Source organism: Takifugu flavidus, chromosome 17, assembly GCF_003711565.1.
Source record: "Takifugu flavidus isolate HTHZ2018 chromosome 17, ASM371156v2, whole genome shotgun sequence".
Lineage (NCBI taxonomy): Eukaryota > Metazoa > Chordata > Actinopteri > Tetraodontiformes > Tetraodontidae > Takifugu > Takifugu flavidus.
In genome coordinates, this window is record NC_079536.1 from 4,237,338 (window position 1) to 4,255,180 (window position 17,843).

General features: G+C 46.3%; 3 protein-coding genes across 7 annotated transcripts; 2 read left to right on the forward strand and 1 right to left on the reverse strand.

Moving 5' to 3' along the window:
• Nucleotides 1-212: 212 nt before the first annotated feature.
• Nucleotides 213-12,037, forward strand: LOC130513800 (tyrosine-protein kinase yes-like). 5 transcript variants are annotated; one of them, XM_057012861.1, is made up of 13 exons: nt 213-473; nt 658-786; nt 5,440-5,767; nt 6,767-6,866; nt 6,958-7,056; nt 7,171-7,274; nt 7,350-7,499; nt 7,817-7,972; nt 8,201-8,380; nt 8,734-8,810; nt 9,039-9,192; nt 10,088-10,219; nt 10,837-12,037. In XM_057012861.1, exons 3-13 carry the CDS (start codon nt 5,473-5,475, stop codon nt 11,043-11,045), a joined length of 1,656 nt encoding a protein of 551 aa, XP_056868841.1. In that variant the 5' UTR covers nt 213-473; nt 658-786; nt 5,440-5,472; the 3' UTR covers nt 11,046-12,037. The 5 variants fall into 5 exon arrangements, with proteins under 5 accessions (XP_056868841.1, XP_056868838.1, XP_056868839.1 ...); XM_057012859.1 differs by having other exon boundaries at nt 215-473; nt 5,461-5,767; XM_057012858.1 differs by having other exon boundaries at nt 213-786.
• Nucleotides 12,038-12,116: 79 nt separating this feature from the next.
• enosf1 (enolase superfamily member 1) lies at nt 12,117-16,701 on the forward strand. The gene is given in 16 exon segments (XM_057012863.1): nt 12,117-12,253; nt 12,334-12,436; nt 13,218-13,333; nt 13,463-13,549; nt 13,624-13,650; nt 13,731-13,803; nt 13,875-13,913; nt 14,017-14,099; nt 14,165-14,287; nt 14,357-14,491; nt 14,556-14,597; nt 14,663-14,711; nt 14,714-14,791; nt 15,050-15,149; nt 15,223-15,304; nt 15,384-16,701. Coding segments are annotated over 16 exon segments (1,311 nt in total). The 5' UTR covers nt 12,117-12,172; the 3' UTR covers nt 15,477-16,701.
• tyms (thymidylate synthetase) lies at nt 15,617-17,653 on the reverse strand. Its single transcript, XM_057012864.1, has 7 exons — nt 17,338-17,653; nt 17,018-17,091; nt 16,707-16,881; nt 16,515-16,616; nt 16,264-16,439; nt 15,989-16,060; nt 15,617-15,852 (listed from the first exon to the last, which is right to left on the reverse strand). The coding sequence occupies exons 1-7, from the start codon at nt 17,573-17,575 to the stop codon at nt 15,715-15,717; spliced, it is 975 nt and encodes a 324-aa protein (XP_056868844.1). The 5' UTR covers nt 17,576-17,653; the 3' UTR covers nt 15,617-15,714.
• Nucleotides 17,654-17,843: the final 190 nt, after the last annotated feature.

Consider the following 17,843-nt stretch of genomic DNA (forward strand, 5'->3'; position numbering starts at 1 on the left):
CAAGTCGAATTTTTAAGTCGAAATCCAAAGTTTAACATGCAACTCCGATACGTTATTCTAATCTGTTTTTCTATTTGAAGTCACATTTCAGTTTGCAATCGTCATAATTAAATTAAAACCCAATTCCTCTTCGTGCGTCTGTCTTTTGTGTCTCACCCACATGCAACGACCTCGACTGCAGTACCGCGCCGCCACCGACAGGGGGCGGGAGAGACCAACTTTACCGAAAATCCTACAACCCAAGGCGCGAGCCCTCCTTTTCTTCTTCCATTAATCGACCTCCTGCGCTCTTCTTCTCTTCTTCCGTCCCATCCGCCACATCCGCACGGACCTCCACCTCCACCCGGGCGGTGTGCGACCTTTCTCGTCTCCCTGGCCCGCTCGGAGCAGCTGTACCTCGGGCGGCCGCGTCTCCAGCTGTGTGGCTCCGGTCCCGTAGGCTGGGTCGGCCATGTTGTTGTGTGGGGGTTGACGTAAGTTTGATATTAGGAAGTAGAAGCGACAAAGAAGCTGGAGGTCCGCACTTTTCTGTGGAAGTCTCTGGCCATGCTGCCGCCGGACGCATCCTCTGGGACAACAATGCCAGTATCTTCCACAACCCCTCACTTTACCCCGCTTTGATTTAACTTCCCCACACTTTCTCTGACGGATTAACAGATCGAGGATGGCTCGGTCCCGGTTGGAATAACCCGTCTGGATTTTTCCCCCCCCTCCTCTTTCACTCCTGGATCTGAGTCAAGGTGGGAAGAAAGAAGAAAGTGCTGAATAAGAACGTGGATTTGGAAGGTAATGGGAACCACATGAAACATTTTCCTTCAGATTAGAGGGAGATTTGCCAAACTGGCCTAACTGTCATGAACAAAGAAATTAAGATTATGATCTGACAAATCTGCACAACTGTCCACGCTTGCAAAATGCGCTACAGACATAATCAATGTGTAAAATAAGCATAAATGGCCATCTTTATCCTGTAAAGAAATCCTAAATGGCTGACAATAGAGGGTTTTATTTTCAGACTTTGTCATTCAACAAATATGTGCGTTGAAAAGTTGATTGTTGTGATTTAAACGGTGCAACAGTGCTGTCAGAAAGTGCCACCTCATCATCTTATTGTCAGCCCCAATCTTTGATATGTGCTGATTCAGAGTATTAGAGGAGGAGGAGGAGGAGGAAGAGCTGCTGTCTGCTCTGATAGAACAGCTGAGTCAGCTTTCCCCCATTTCTGCTGTGGCGTTTTGTGGTTCCACGTTGAGAACGTGTCGTGTGGAGGATGCTGCTCAGCATTTTCTGCCGGACCACATCTGGAGCAGAGCTAAGCAGGTCCCAGCAGTCCCCAGGAGGGAATCCACCTCTGGACGGGTCACCTGTCACCCACACGCTCACATCAGGGGGCGAGTGAGGAGCGTGGGAGCGGGGCAGACATGCAGGGTTGAGCTGGAATCAAACCGGCAACCTTTTACCAGCGTAAATCCACATCTTCCTGGTTGGAGTGGATGCTATAAGTTCTACTCTGTTATATTTCAAATGGTTGAATTATAGAAAATCTGAAAATAGCCGGAGCGTTCAGGTATTCCCACCGGACTCTCTGGACTTCCAAAGTCTGCTGTCTGCTCGGTGGCGGAAACAAAAGGTCACGTTTCCTTATATTCAAAGACACTTGTGGGAGAAAACATCTATTTAAGAGTCAGGCCGTCTCGAGTGGTTGTGAATTTTTATAGCATTTTAAATCACTTCCGTACTTGCAGCCTGTTTACGCTTGAGCAAACGTCTGCGCGGTGGAACTTCGTAACAAGACGTTTATTGATGGTCCTGTTGCCGTCCGGAGGCCTCACCTCTGAAGCATCACATGACATTCCTCCAGACCCAGCTTTAACCCGTTGGCGTCGGAGGAATGTGGGAGATGGTGACAGACGGCATCTGTTGCTAGATTTGAAGGCCGGTGAAAGCTCCAGAGGTCCTCCTCAGCTTTGCCTCTGCTGACAGCTGTCAGCCGAGACGCTGGTGGCGGCGTTTCAGGACGGATGACAGATGAAGGACGCCGCCGTCGTACCCCTCGGCTCGGCTGCGTGGCCGGTGTCTGGTCTGGCCAAATGGCACTTCATTAAAGCTTTGATTATCTAATCCATGCCAGAGCGATGAAGAGTCTGTCAGGATTAATGCATGCATTTGATTCTGGGTTGTAAATTATCCATGCAGCATCAACCACAACCATTCGTTTGCTTATTGTATTGCCCAGCGTTGATCTCTTTTCCTCCTGGGAAACCTGCAGAAATTTCAACAGGCCTTTAAAGAGTTTAATTAAACCACTATTGCTAACATAAGACTTTATGATTTGCTAATTTGGCTGCGCTGTGTCATCAAAAAAAATGGCAAATGTACCAGAGGTATCCTGTTAGCCTCCCATTAAAGCTAAGATCATGCTAATGCTATACTTCTGCTACATGTTAGCATTGTCATTCCATGCTTCTGGCATGCTACTTGTCATTGAACTAGGTCTTGTTTCACATTCCCCAGATCATTTGTAGGATTAAATTACTCCATTGAGTTCATATGTCATTAGGTCATTTACGCTTCTGTTTATTCAGCTAATGTAACTCCTTGATGACGCCCGGAGATATTGTAATATTCCGAACCTTGACCTCTTGGGGCTCTGATACTTGGTCATCCTTGCAGCTATCAGCAAGCGTGGGAAGAGAAAAAAAAATGGCAGTTATCCGTGTTTTTTTTCCCCCTGTGGTTGGAGAGTAATGCTGGAGGAACGCGTGGGCTGGACGCTGATTAGAGGAGCTCTGGTTATCACAGAAGAATAAGCGTGGTTCTGATTTTATAGCTTCGGAACAAACAGCTGCTCTGGAGAACGCAGAAAACGCAGAATATTTTTTTATATATCCCACAGATAATGATGGGAAAGGGCTGTTTCGCAGCTAGCGCGCAGGAAGGCTCCATTGTCTGAAAACAGCGAAGAGGCCGTACGATGCAGGCAGACAAGAGAGGTCAGGGGTCAAAGGGAACCTCAGATGTTCAGCCTTGGCCCCCTGAGAGAACATCTGGAACCTTCTCAGGCGTCAGTGATTGAATTTATCTCCTTGTTTTTCCTGAGGTCAGCTTGGGGAACTCTGATAATCCAGAACAGCCGCGGGGTTTGGAAAAACCATTCCATTAATTCCGTGCAGGTGACGGAAAATTGACTTTAGAGCGCTTCCAAAGCAAAACTATCGGAGCGTTCCAGTTTTTTAAGTTTGACTTGGTGTCTTTCAGCCTTCATTTGTTGATGAGTTCTTGTGTCAGTGGTTCAACTTCTGGGTTTGCTATTGTGTTCCAGGCATGTGTTGGCATGTGATGAAGTGTCCTTGAGCAACACGATGAAGCACTACCGCCCGCCGTTGCCAAGAGATTAAAATGATAGAGACAGATATTAGAGTTTCGTGAGCTTTTTTTGCGCAAAAATGGCTGGACTGAAGCCGTCTGCCAGCACTGATTAAGAGAATAAACATCTCGCCGCAGCGTTGGCTGAAGGACGAGATGCTTCATGGCAGACAGTCTGGAATCAGTCTGGATGGAAGAGGCGACCTTCCTTTGTCAGTGAAACAATAGCGCCGCACCCCCGATCAGATGGAGGAAACGGCTTGTTACACACTGTTTTGCAATGACACGTAACTCTTCGCCTTCCTCTCGTCGTTGCCGTGGCTCCGTGAGAGGTGTAGCGCCGGAGCTGTGCGTGCGTCCTTCTGTTGTAGGTCATATTATCATCCCGGGGCGGCCGGGTGTCGGAGGACTAGGATTCTATAATTAGCAGCGTATGGGATAATTCTCGTGAATCCTGTTCAGGTATGGTTCTACGCCGAGCTGGGAAGCCTCCGAAGGGGCTCAGAGGTGCAGGTCAGGCAGTTTTCAGCGCGGTCCTGCAGACAGATTGTCCAGCTCACGCAGGGTTGCTTTATTTTCAGCATGGACAATAGTTTCATTGTGAAGCAGTCGTCCGCTTTAACCAACACGGCCCTAGTTCAGAGCCAAGACAGGAGCCTTTCAGGCCCGAGACACGTTTGAGAGGGACGATGGAAGGTCATTACAACCTGATTTTTCCTTGTCCTCCGCTCTGCCAGGCTGGAATACAGATAACGCCTTTATGCCTGCACGCCGAAAGGGTCTTTTTAAGACTTTTGGAATGCTTTTTCACCCTCATTTACTTTCTAACCTTTCCCCTAGCATATTGTGAGCTAGTTAAAGCTTTGCAGATTTGAACAGGTGCACGTGTGCTCACCGTTTACAAAAATATGTCCTTTTGACATGTAGAATAAGCACAACTAGAGTCTTTAGCGTCTGTAGGTTTCTACCACGTCTTAGTGTCGCTCCTAATGTAATTTGCTGAGAATTCTGAGAAATTTAGCATGTTGGAACATGCGGTTGCATTCTTTAACCTTTCTTTTTGTCTTCTCCCGCGTTTGTAATTGAAAATGACCTCTAAACCGCTGAGCAGGGCTGCAGCCGCTAATATGGCTGAAGGGGAATCTTTTCTTTAGGCACATCAACATAAATGGGTTTCATGGAAGCAGAATGATGGGATGGTGGTGGTTCATTTTCCAGACTTCTCCAGGAATCTTGAGAGCTGAGTGATTTTGCAGTTTAGTGACATCAGCGCGGCAGAGTCGTCTTTAGGAAAAGCCCGAGTGGGACGTTTCAACGCGTTTCCTCCACTTTCAAACCATTTTTTGGACATCGATTTAGTCCCGACTCCGTTCGCTGACTCGCTGACCTGAGCCCTGCAACCTGCAATTTAACTGGTCGTGTGGTTTCATCCGAGCGAAGTATGCCGAACGTTTATACGCTTTGATGTTTTCCCCATCTGTCACATCTAGAGGAAAGTCTAGAATGAGCCCCCCTGCTAGCGAAGCACAGTTGAAAGGCGTGTGAAAGGTGTGATCTGTCCATCTCTGAATGAGCGTGCACAGATGTGACGTTGTGAGGAAAGACTCAAAGGAAACCAGAAGTTTGGAGAAGGATGTTTCCGCATCTGCTTGGTTTAGCATTTAGGAGGTGGTGCAGCACAGCGGCTGAACCCCTTCCAGCCACAAAAGCTCAATGAATCGCAGCGCGGCAGGAAAGTAGCACACCGCACGATGCTGCTCACCCTTTGTGTTCAAAGGGATTTAATCTGTTCTACTGGAGGACAACGCAATATAATCGCCTCCAAACACGCATCACTGAAGTCGAGCGCAATTGAAAGTGGATTTAACCTTTAGCCATATGTCCCAGTTAGCACGCTGCTTATCGTGTTCATGTTTGCAGCATCAACAAGGAAAGAATTCGTGTTTACATCGAGTCGTTTCATTATCTTTTCATGGCACATGCTGACGCAGGCTTTCTGCTGTAGACCGTGGGTAATCCCACATCTCTCCCAGTCTTCTTACATCATCACCATCCACGGTTTTGGTCCCTCAGTACTGCGCCGTGTCTGTCCAGGTGGGCGTAACCATGGGATGCATAAAGAGCAAGGAGGAAAAAGGCCCCACTATGAAGTACCGTCCAGAGAACTCCATGATGGCAGACCCCAACGCCGCCGCCGCCTCTCAGGCGGGTCATTACGGGCCGGATCCCACTCAGCTGCAGCAGAACCAGGTCCCCTCGTCCTCGTCGGGAAACGTGGGCGTGAACTTCAACCACTCAATCACGCCATTTGGGGGATCTTCATCTGCCATGACTCCCTTCGGAGGGGTGTCATCGTCCTTCACCGGTCCAGTGTCCAACTCCTTCTCCGGGGCTGTTTCAAGTGAGTTTTCCTTGAATGTATTGGCCTTGAAGTGTACCCTTGGGTTTTGGTTAATGATCCTGATATTCTTCATTCTGCAGTGGTAGATCTATAGAAACATCTGGAAACCAATCATTAATTACTACTATTGAAATCCAGTGTGGCTCGGCTTCCCAGTGGAACGATCCAAAACGGCTTTGCTGAATGGAGAACATCTGTGCTGTGAAAGTTAGCATGCTTCACTTCGAAAGGAGAGCAAGCTTGTGTATCCGTTGTCATGACAACACCAAAGTCATTTTAACTAGTTTGTGATGTGAGGCTAAACACAGGGTATCACTGGTGTAATGCTCTATATGTTGACCCGATAAATCAGCTCGCTAAGACCTCAGTCTTTGTTAGATTTAACAGGCCCCCTTTCATCTCTAATCACCCTAAATGAGCCTGAGCAGCTTACAGCCGTCCTCAGAGCGCGAGGACCAGACCGAACCCTCCTGTTTCAATGGGATTTAACGTGTAATCCTTCTCCAAGTTGGATGATCCGCTCTAAGAGGAGGGCGTGAGGGAGGTGAAGGTGGCGCTTTCTATGGGTGCTAATGGGATTACAGCCGGCGGCGATGTTGTCAGCCGTCTCACACCGGACTCATCCGCGTGGAGATGGGGCCGTACGTGATGTTGGTGGTGGAAATATGACCTCACTTATCCTGTAACTCATTGATCTGCGTCACTACAGTGTGCCAGTGACATCAGATCAAGAGAGATTTGACATATCGGCTTTCTCCCGGCTTCCATTTCATTATCTGTCATTGCAGCGTCTGGTCACAATCATATTTCCATACTGGCAAGTACCTAAGCATTAAAAGCCAGACAGAATCAATACAGCTAAAGACCTTGATGAGATGTGTTTTATATTTGTCTGTTTATTGGAACAAAACAGCCTGATATGATAACACAATGTTCTCTAGTGCTGGCTTCAGCAGCCTTGCCTGGTGTTACCGTCACTACGTTTGGGTTGTGTCTCAGGTGGGGTTACCTTCTTCGTGGCTTTATATGACTACGAAGCTCGGACCTCGGACGATCTGTCCTTTACAAAAGGAGACCGCTTTCAGATCATCAACAACACGTGAGCTCCTACGTTTCCCTCTCAGACGCCTCTCGGAGCGCCAACGGATGAAATAAATCCAGGACAAATTATTTCTGTGTCATTTACGCAGAGAGGGAGATTGGTGGGAGGCCCGCTCCATCACCACAGGGAGGACAGGCTACATCCCCAGCAATTACGTGGCCCCTGCCGACTCCATCCAGGCTGAAGAGTGAGGCCCCGTTTCCACTGATTCCCACCCTGTTATCTGAGGCAACTGTCAGCAGAGTAATCACACCGGCACTATCAGTCTGGCAGCATTTGTGTTTGTTTGGTCTCTTCACAGGTGGTATTTTGGTAAAATGGGGCGCAAAGATGCTGAGAGATTGCTGCTGATCCCAGGGAACCATCGAGGAACTTTCCTGGTGCGGGAAAGCGAAACCACTAAAGGTAACTCGGTACTTGCAAATAAAAGGAGACGTAAGTCCTGGAGACTTCCCAGTCTAACCAGTGAAACCTCTCCAGGAGCTTATTCCCTGTCCATCAGAGACTGGGAGGAGGCCAAAGGAGACAACGTGAAACACTACAAGATCCGCAAGCTGGACAGCGGCGGCTACTACATCACCACCAGGGTGCAGTTCGACGCGTTACAGAAGCTCGTCAAACACTACACGGGTACGCGCACGTGCACCAGACTCTCTGCGTCGCCCTGCACATTCATTAGCGTCGAGTGTCACCCTGGGAGAGATTTTCTAGCCTCCTGAGTACCGAGGCTGAGGTTAAGATCTGTGATCCCACTTCATTTGCCCTCACTCTCGAGGGGGTTCCACCGTGTTAAAAGCCACTTGAGCTCATTTATATTGCAGCAGCGTTGGCGCTGGAGTAGAAATTCATCCTCGTCAGATCAGATGAGTGGAGAGCAGCTTTGGCTGGGTTCTCTGAGCGCGTCTGCGTGTAGCTGGAGCATCCTGACGCCGTCTGTTTAATCGCAGAGCACGCCGACGGGCTCTGCCACAGGCTGACCACGGTGTGCCCCACGGTGAAGCCTCAGACCCAGGGACTGGCTAAGGACGCCTGGGAGATTCCCCGGGAGTCCCTGCGACTGGAGATCAAACTGGGCCAGGGCTGCTTCGGCGAGGTGTGGATGGGTGAGTTTAGCTTTTTAAAGTCCTGCCTTCAAAACCTAGCAATTTAGCTGGAAGCAGGCAAACATGTTTATTATTTACGGTACTGTTTGTGTCCAAACAGGGACATTATCCACTTCCTGCAGTCGCTTCCTCTGTTTGTTGTGTTTCTCTCTGTCTCTTATTTGCTCCCCTGTTGAACTCGTAGCTGTTATTTTCCACTGACATGCTGCCCCTCCAACAACCTCCCAGGCACGTGGAACGGTACCACTAAGGTGGCCATCAAGACCCTGAAGACGGGCACCATGTCGCCCGAGGCCTTCCTCCAGGAGGCTCAGATCATGAAGAAGCTCAGACACGACAAGCTGGTGCCTCTTTACGCCGTGGTGTCTGAGGAGCCCATCTACATCGTCACAGAGTACATGGCCAAAGGTGCGGAAGAGGAAGAAGCCTCTCTTTTCATTAAAAACACACACACTTAAATCTTAATTCATTAAATGTGTTTGAGGCTGCTGTTTTTGTCAGAAGCTTTCAGCTGGAATGAGTTTGATTTCCAGATTTTTAGTCAGTAAATAGATTTGTGTGTGTGAGAACGTTAACTCTAATTATATACGCTTCTCTGATGTAATGAAATAAGTAAGATTTCCCACAATTCCTCTAATGACAGGGACAATGCATCAAATCTGGGCTAAATTAAAGCTCCCGCTTGATTTTAACGTCAGTTTTTGATGATAATTTAGGGCTTGTGAACTAGTTTATGTCATGGCATTGATGACTTTTTATAGGAAGTTTGCTCGACTTCCTCAAAGAGGGTGATGGCAAATTCCTGAAGCTCCCTCTGTTGGTGGACATGGCTGCGCAGGTGAGACAAATTCCTGCGGTGTTTTTTTTAGCTTTCACACACACAAAAAATCAAATTTGTGTCAATGAGTCACACTTTTAAGTTCTATTTTAAGCCGCTGTTTTTCCAGCCTCAGATGTCTTCCTCTCCCAGATTGGGGACACTTTTTGTAGCTAAAAATGTTTTGGAGTTCAAAGCAGCCATCAGGAGATGCTGTCAGATTTCTTTTTTTTCCCGCCCCTCCTGCAGATCGCTGACGGCATGGCGTTCATCGAGAGGATGAACTACATCCACAGGGACCTGCGAGCCGCCAACATCCTCGTGGGAGACAACCTTGTATGCAAGATTGCTGACTTCGGTCTGGCCAGGTTGATCGAGGACAACGAGTACACGGCGAGGCAAGGTGAGTCACGTTGTGAGTCACAGATGAAAATGGATCAAATAGTGACCTTTTGGCGGTGATGACTCCCTGCTTTGTCCTGTCCTGTTAAATTAAGTGAATAGCATCAAGCAGATGCTTCTGTTGCCTCTGATTAGCTGCATTCAGAGGGCTGGTATCGTTACCCCTGCCAGATTAGTTTGATTCACCCACAGCCTGTAGCTGTTCTCATGATCTTCTCATTAGCAAAATCGTGAAGCGGTATAGTAATGAAAATGTCGCTGCAAGTAAAACTCAAACCGTACATTAGACTGTAAAATGTTGTAGCTAGGGTGAGCAGCCCTGTGGTGATACAGCTGAATTCTAATGTCAGGATAGATAATATAGCGGACAAAATGAAATATAGTTGAGAATGATAGTTTCTGTTAGCAGGAATTGGAATATGGGACAAATATCTGTTTTGAACTCATTTTTGAGGAAAAATGCTGGGACATTCCCCCCATCAAATTATTAAGAGTCATTATTGGATTGACCATTTCACTACAGGCCAGAGATGGCGAGATATTATTGTGAAATGCACGTCAGCGATGCTAACAGTGATGAGCAATTTATCCAGTTCTCATTAATAAACCTCACTGATTCAATTACAATGATAAAGAAATCTAAAGTGACTCAACCTGAATCCTCCATTATGTGCTTTAATCCCAGTTTGTCCCTTTAATCCTGAGTTTTGAAATTTCTCCAGGGTCCATTTTCAATCTTGTTTGAACCCGATTGCCAAAAAAACGTAATCTGTGTCACGTCATTCTGTGTCACGACAGCCTTTGTGATGTCCTGAAGCAAAAAAAAGATGAAAGCATGCTGAAAAGTGGTCTTGCGCCCCCTCGTGGTTCCAATTCACAACTGTCTTCTTGCACAGGAGCCAAATTCCCCATTAAATGGACAGCGCCTGAGGCTGCCCTGTATGGACGCTTCACCATCAAGTCAGACGTCTGGTCCTTTGGGATCTTACTCACCGAGCTTGTGACCAAAGGAAGGGTGCCGTATCCAGGTGAGTGATGCTGAGCGAAGGTGTGGGGCGGAGGGGGTGTCAGAAGGCAGAGTTATCAGTTTTCAGCCTGTCTGTAGACATGAAGCTGGCATGCTGGGAGGATAAAGTGAGGCTGTCTGACATTGTCTGGCTGGTTGTTTATGCCTCTGCAGGGGGACCAGTCACACACACACACACACACATTTGAGATTAGATGAGACCATCTGGTGGAGGACGATCAGGAGATTGAGCACCACTCTGTTTATAACCATCTGCCAGACTGATATTACCCCGGGGAGAAGTCCCGGCAGGGTTTTGCAACACACTAACACACAGCCCACATCAGGTCAGCCGCAGACCAGAAACCGTTGAAACATTCACCTTTTTTTTTTTTTTTTTAAAAGCACTTGATTTATGAAGTAAATTCATATTTGAGGACATTTACATCTCAGGTGTGTTGATCCTCCATAAATCCTGTGTCGTGATTTATCAATTATGAATTAGCTTAGCACGAGCAGCAGGAGAATCTGTCTGTATGTCAGATTAAACCTTTCTTATTTTTATTCCAGAAGACTATAAGAGGCTATGAAGTGATTATAAATCCTGATAGTCCTTTTTGCCACCTCTCTCCCCTTCAGGCATGGTTAACCGTGAGGTGCTGGAGCAGGTGGAGCGAGGCTACCGTATGCCCTGCCCCCAGGGGTGCCCCGAGTCCCTGCACGAGATGATGAAGCTCTGCTGGAAGAAAGACCCGGACGAAAGGCCCACGTTCGAGTACCTGCAGTCCTTCCTAGAGGACTATTTCACAGCCACGGAGCCACAATACCAACCTGGAGAAAACCTATAGCCTGGCGTGTCTCCCTCCACCTAAGAAAAACAAGCTCTTAGCCAACTGGAGGCGGTGCTGAGCAGCTGAAGAACCACTACTCGCTCCACCCATTCTTGATTATCATTTCTTTTTCATTGTCCGCTACCATTTCATTTTATCCTGATGTATTGCGTTATCAGTCATGGTACTATGTAAGTCGCAGCTGTGTGGCATGTTTGATTTTTAAATTTAGCAGCAACGGAAACATGTTTAATTTAGCTCCACCACCGTGTTGTACACCACATTGTACTTTTAAAACAATGAATTATTGACAGAGATAATATATTAAGGACTGTTTAACAGTGGTGGTTTGAAATTCATCCCACACAGCTTGACTTTCTTTAAAAATGGGGGACCGAAGTGAGACTGTGACCGTGTATTTATGCCTTTTTAACATTTTAGAGTGCATTTTTTTTAATATATTCCACATGTGCTGTGTGTTTGTCTCTGTTGTTTTGTCTTTTTTTTAAAAAAAAAACTTGTTATCACAGTCATATGAACATTCGTTTATTGGTCTTGAAGACCTTCCAAACCATGTATTGTAATGATAAAATCTCTTTGTCTCATAAGTCTCCCTGGCCTGGTTGTATAATCTGTGATTACAGCAGAATAGTGGGTCAGTGAGTTAAACAGTGATGAAGATGATGGGTGACGTTTCACTTTTGAAAGAAGAAGAGAAGCTTATACTCTTTCCCCCCAGAGAAAGAGATGGTTGACTGAGATGCTCATTTGTGCTGGAAAAAAAACATTTTGTCTCCATATCTTCATATCTTATGCTGACTCATGAGGTGGCTTGTGAAAGACTTTTATCGCAGGGGTTTTTTTTACACTTCTTTGCATTTTTCTCTTAAGCATACAGTATTACCACGAGAATAACACAAAATAATGCTTGAACTTATCAAAAAATGCTTTGTATATTACTAAAAATATCATTTTGTAAGGTTATTAATAAAATGGTTGCACATATGTGAGCGAGAGTCAATAAAAGTGTTTTGATTTGTCTCTTTAAGTGTCTGGACCAATGGAAACTGGCGGGTGGTCCCACTGGTTATTTCAGAAAAATAAAGTCAGCTCTTCAGCAAAACTTCTGTAACCTCAGTTCCAAAATGTTGCACAAAATCGTGAAATTGACTGTAATGGACGTGAGATTTCCCACGTCTTCGGAGCAGCACGGTTCGGATGCAATGGTAAGGAAACAAAAGATGGACCCAATACTGTCTGCACATGGTTGTTTTAGGCCCTCGTTTACATTTTCTCCCCGCTGCAGCACACCGACCCGGATTATTCGGCCGCTTATGTGGTGATCGAAACGGAGTGCGGACTGAAAGGTTTCGGCCTAACTTTCACTCTTGGAAAAGGCACCGAGATTGGTAACAACTATCGTTTTTAACGTCGACATGCATCACGTGATTCGATGTTGCTGCGTTTACGTGCAGCAACGACGTTTGAAAACGAAATACCTAAATGTATCACTTGTTAATTTTTAATTCGATATTCATACATTCATTGCGTTATTGATTTCGAACAGTGAGTTGTGAGATTCAAAACCGACCGAATATGTCTTAAAATTCGGTTTAAGTTTACCTACTAGTGAGAAAGAAGGCTTAAAATATAACATATATGTAAATACTAATAGTGATTTTTTTGGAGATTAAAGGTGTAAAATGTTTTTATTCGCTCCTGAAGGCAGCACCATCGCTTCCTCATTTCTGACCTTCCGATTGGTCAGGGCGCTCGTGCGTCGCTAGTAGGGCGGGGCTTGTGTTTGACCTGTTCCCTGTTTGACCTGTTCTTGTATGTCAGGTGGATGTTTTAGTTGGGTCGGTTTTTTTTTGCCCCAAATCAAAAGATTCCAAAATTTTGCAGTCATTAGCCAGTAAAATCTGTGGACGCACTTTTATTCATTTATGCAAATCAAGTGTGTATATTAATGTGGCAGTTCAATATAAGCTGCACCTACTTTTACTACCTTTCAAGACAAATCAATTATTGACATTGTTAAAGTCACAATACTGGTTTTTGACACGCAAATGTAAATAAAAGTAGCAGTACTCTATGTTGTACCCTGCACCTTAAAGGCAGTATAGTCAGAGCAGTCTAAATGTGTCACTAGTCCGTGTTGAATCATTTCTGTTCACACTGGTTTAACAGTGGTGTGTGCTGTTGAGGCACTGGCCAAACTGGTCGTTGGAATGTCCTGGCAGGAGATCGTCAGTGACTTTCGTGGGTTTTACCGACTCTTGACCAGTGAGAGCCAATTGAGATGGGTAAGGAGAAGCCGGCGTGCGATATATTTTTACTGAAATAAACACACAGAAGTTATCAACAAGCATCTTCAGTGTTATTTTATCATTTGAATCCTAACACTGATATTTTTACACCCTTGTATGCACCAGTTAGGTCCAGAGAAAGGAGTGATCCACCTGGCCAGTGCTGCAGTCCTGAATGCTGTGTGGGACCTGTGGGCCAGAGCAGAGGGCAAGGTTGGACTTTTGATGCGACACTTTCCTCCCACCGTTTCATAACTCACAGTGCGTTTTCTTCATTTTTCCGGTAGCCGCTGTGGAAGCTGCTTGTTGACATGGTGAGTCACATGGCACGTTTGATTTATGTCCAGGATCATGTGACCGGGGGGCAAACACCCACTCTGGTGTGATATTTCAGGATCCCAAACAGGTCGTCTCCTGCATTGACTTCAGGTACATCACCGATGCTCTGACAGAGGAGGAGGCTCTAGGTGAGGCTGATTTAGGGTCAAAATCGCTCATTTTTGTAAAAAGAAACAGCTGCTCCTTTTTCCTCATTCAGACATACTTCTGAAAGCACGAGAGGGCCGGCAGCAGAGAGGTGAGAACACCCCAGTTTCACCCTTTCAGGGTTTGTTTTTTACAGGACTACCAACTGACAGGGGACCTTTAAGTCTGCTGAACTTCCTTCTGCATCTTCCCAGAGGATCAGATGCTGAGAGAGGGTTACCCTGCCTACACTACCTCCTGCGCATGGCTGGGATACTCGGACGAGCTGCTCACGCAGGTTGCTGCGAGAAAACACCTCCGCAGGGACTTAAACCACCATCAAATGTAACCGTGCCTCTGCAGCTCTGCACAGATGCGCTTCAGAAGGGATGGACCAAATTCAAGGTGAAAGTCGGCGCCGATTTAGAAGACGACAGACGCCGTTGCCGCCTCTTACGAGAGATAATCGGCCAAAGTAACACCCTGGTACGGCTGCGAGAGCCCCCGACTGTTGGTTTAAACCGACACAAGCGCTAAAGATGTTTTACGTGTCAGATGATCGACGCTAACCAGAGGTGGGATGTAGCTGAGGCCATCAGGTGGGTGTCCAGCCTGGCTGAGTTCAACCCTCTCTGGATCGAGGAGCCCACGTGTCCAGATGACATCCTGGGTCACGCTGCTATTTCCAAGGTGCGAGAGAGACTTTTATTTTTCCGGCTGACACATTATCAACCGAGCTGCTTTTCTGCTGCAGGCTTTGGCTCCACTGGGGATCGGTGTGGCATCGGGAGAGCAGGTCGGATAGCTTTTGCACCGTGCTGCCTGGAATAACCTCAGTAATTAATTCAATTTTTTATCTAGTGTCAGAACAGGGTGATGTTTAAGCAGTTCCTCCAGGCCTCGGCCCTCCAGTTGTCCAGATAGACAGCTGTCGCCTGGGCAGCATCAACGAGAACCTGGCCGTGCTCCTGATGGCGCACAAGTTCCAGGGTAGGGACCTCAAGACGTGATAGCAGAGTGCACCACATATGGGAAAAAGTCATGCTATTGTAAGGGTGGAGATGTGAAATTGTGTGACAGATGAGATTTAAGTATGAATAATTGGTCATTAGTCAAGTATGGGAGGAACTTACCATAACCAGTAATTTTCTTTTTCTTTTTTGATCTCTCAACACTTAATGATCGTATAAATGTTATATCGATGAGAACATGACACAGTGGATGCGCTTCTCTGTCTTCTCCTCTCAGTTCCTGTCTGTCCTCATGCGGGGGGGGTCGGCCTCTGCGAGCTTGTGCAGCATCTGAGTCTGTTTGACTACATCTGTGTGTCCGGAAGCCTCACTAACCGGTATGAGACGGCCTGATTTGTGCTGGAGGACTCACAAGCAGTGCTGTTTATATTTTCTTCTATTTTGTTTTAGGATGTGTGAATATGTCGATCACCTCCATGAACACTTTGCCAGTCCTGTGGTGATTCGCAACGGCCACTACATGCCCCCCAAGGTGAGATCAGCATATTAAGGAGAATTAAGTTTTTCCCTTTCTTAAGTGTCTGCATTTGCTCCTTGCATCCTCATTTCAGGATTTGGGATATTCTTGTGAGATGCTGGCATCATCGGTGCAGGCTCACCGCTACCCAGAGGGAGACGTGTGGAAGGCAAACACAAGCAAATGAAGACTGACATTAATTGAATCAGTCAAATTGGCGACATCTAGTGGTGAATCTTGAGAACTGCAGGACGTGCAATAGTCTCAAAATTCCTGAAGGAATTAAAAAAAATAAAAATTAAAGTGTTGATTAGTTGCTTCCACATCTTGTATTTGACATCTGGGTTTTATTCCTGCAATGTTGATTCAACCACAATATATATAGAATTGTTTTATTTACAGAGTACGAGTGATTAGTTTCCAGATTAAACAGCCATCTGCATCTTGATGGGAGGATGAGGGTTGTAGTCTTGGATTTCAAAATCCTCTGCGCAGAAATCGTCAATCTTTTCCACGTTCCTTAGGATTTTCAGTTTCGGGAAGGGGCGGATGTCCCGCTGAAGCTGCAGCGGGAGACAGACGGAGCATGTTTAAAATCGCAGTAATCTTAATAAAGTGCTTGAGCAACGAGCAGCGAAAAACACCACCGGAATGTATTAACATGGCGGTGTCGATGTGCCTGCTGGCACATTGACCAACCTGCTCTTTAAGAGGATCGATGTGGTTGCTGTACACGTGAGCATCTCCCAGGGTGTGAACAAAGTCTCCGGGCTGAACGGACAGAAGAAAAAACAAGATAGTCACGTACATTTACTCAACCACTAGATCAAAGTTTTACCTCTTTACAGTTACCATCACAGAGCTTAAAGCTTTAAATTAAAAAAAATAATAAAAAAAAACAATTTCTCCTTACAATTTAGTACAAAAAGTGGCAAAGTGCAACAGAATTTCCTCAGAAATGGATGCACCCTCACCTGGAGGCCTGTGATATGTGCAATCATGTAGGTCAGAAGTGCATAGCTGGCGATGTTGAAGGGCACCCCGAGGCCCATATCCCCCGAGCGCTGGTACAGCTGGCACGACAGCTCGCCGTCACACACGTAGAACTGGCACAGAGCGTGGCAGGGTGGCAGAGCCATGCTCGGCAGGTCTGCGGGAGGGAGAGGACAATGTTCCAGACACACATCTCCACCACAGGGCCCTGATCACACCTGTCCTGCATCACCTTTGGGGTTCCAGGCACACATGAGTATCCGCCGGTCGTCTGGATTCTTTTTGATCGTGTCGATGACCTTCTGCAGCTGGTCGATGCCTTGTCCTGTGTAATCTGTCAAAGGAGTGTCACATTTGAATACAAGGGTCTGCAACAGATGCAAAACTGTGGAGTCCAAAATAAAGAAATGTGGGAAAAACGTACCTGCGTGCATGTTCGTGTACTCGGCACCAAAGTGCCTCCACTGGAACCCGTACACAGGGCCCAGATCTCCCTCCTCTCGGTCGGTGAGCCCCAGATTGTCCAGAAAAGCCCTAGAACCGTTGGCTTCCCAAATCTTTACTCCTTTCTCTGAGAGCTCTTTGGCATTTGTGGATCCCTGCAGCAACACCAGAACTATCACTTCATGTCCTCTCAACCTTGCAAATCCTTTATTTTCCATTTGATCCAATTCTCCTCAACATTTGCATTTTTTAATACCCGAGTTTAAAAAGGGACAGTATTGTTAATCCCACCTTGATAAACCAGAGCAGTTCTTCTAAGATCCCCCTCCAGAAGACCTTCTTGGTTGTCAGCAGTGGAAACTGACCTACAGACGAGGAGCAGGTTAGTATCGATTGCTACCGTCAGCACAAGCGGAGTGCAGGTTAAAGCCTTAATAAGGCCGAACATTTGCAGGAAAACTCCGATCACAACCGATATTTAACTTCTCAAGCTAAAAAAAAAAATTGCATCAATTGCAAAAACTATTTTCACAGAGAAAACAGCAGTTCCCTCGGTATTTGTCCTGCTGCTCGCTAAGTAAATACATTTATGATGGAATGATGTAACGAACCTCGCAGACTGTATCTGGCTTGGGAGCCGAACACAGAGATGACTCCGGTACCGGTTCTGTCACCCTTTTTCTTGCCGTGCTTTATTATATAGTCGATCTGATCCAGATACCCACGCTCATCGCAAAAGAATCCGACGTTTTTCGTGTTCGATGCCGCGGTGTTGTTCGACTCTTCCTCGCTCTTACATACACGTTCCGTGAGTTTCTCCTCGAAGTGTGTGTCTAAGGTAGCGGGCATTTTAACGGATAAAAGTGTAGAATCTTCCCGAGACGTTCCAGTCACCTCTTGAATTTCCCGCTTAGTATTCGTGGTTTTTTGGCGGTCTCATTGGTAAGGATGGGCGGATCGATCCCGTGGAATCGATATATCGATACTCACAAACTATTCATTTGGTATCGATTTTCTTTTATAAATATCGATACTAACTAAAAAAAAATAAAGAAATTGGGGATGTATGCATCACTTTCCGCCGTTTTAGATTAGTTACTTAAATTAATATGTGCCG

What these genes read in the sequence shown, in the direction of transcription:
- LOC130513800 (XM_057012858.1), top strand. Translation starts at nt 5,473, where the DNA reads ATGGGATGCATAAAGAGCAAGGAGGAAAAAGGCCCCACTATGAAGTAC. An exon ending in CTTCTCCGGGGCTGTTTCAA is followed by an intron (nt 5,768 to 6,766) that starts GTGAGTTTTCCT and finishes GTTGTGTCTCAG; the next exon opens with GTGGGGTTACCTTCTTCGTG. An exon ending in TGGTGGACATGGCTGCGCAG is followed by an intron (nt 8,811 to 9,038) that starts GTGAGACAAATT and finishes CCCCTCCTGCAG; the next exon opens with ATCGCTGACGGCATGGCGTT.
- tyms (XM_057012864.1), bottom strand. Translation starts at nt 17,575, where the DNA reads ATGCCCGCTACCTTAGACACACACTTCGAGGAGAAACTCACGGAACGT. An exon ending in AGCCAGATACAGTCTGCGAG is followed by an intron (nt 17,092 to 17,337) that starts GTTCGTTACATC and finishes CCTCGTCTGTAG; the next exon opens with GTCAGTTTCCACTGCTGACA. An exon ending in CACATATCACAGGCCTCCAG is followed by an intron (nt 16,061 to 16,263) that starts GTGAGGGTGCAT and finishes CTGTCCGTTCAG; the next exon opens with CCCGGAGACTTTGTTCACAC.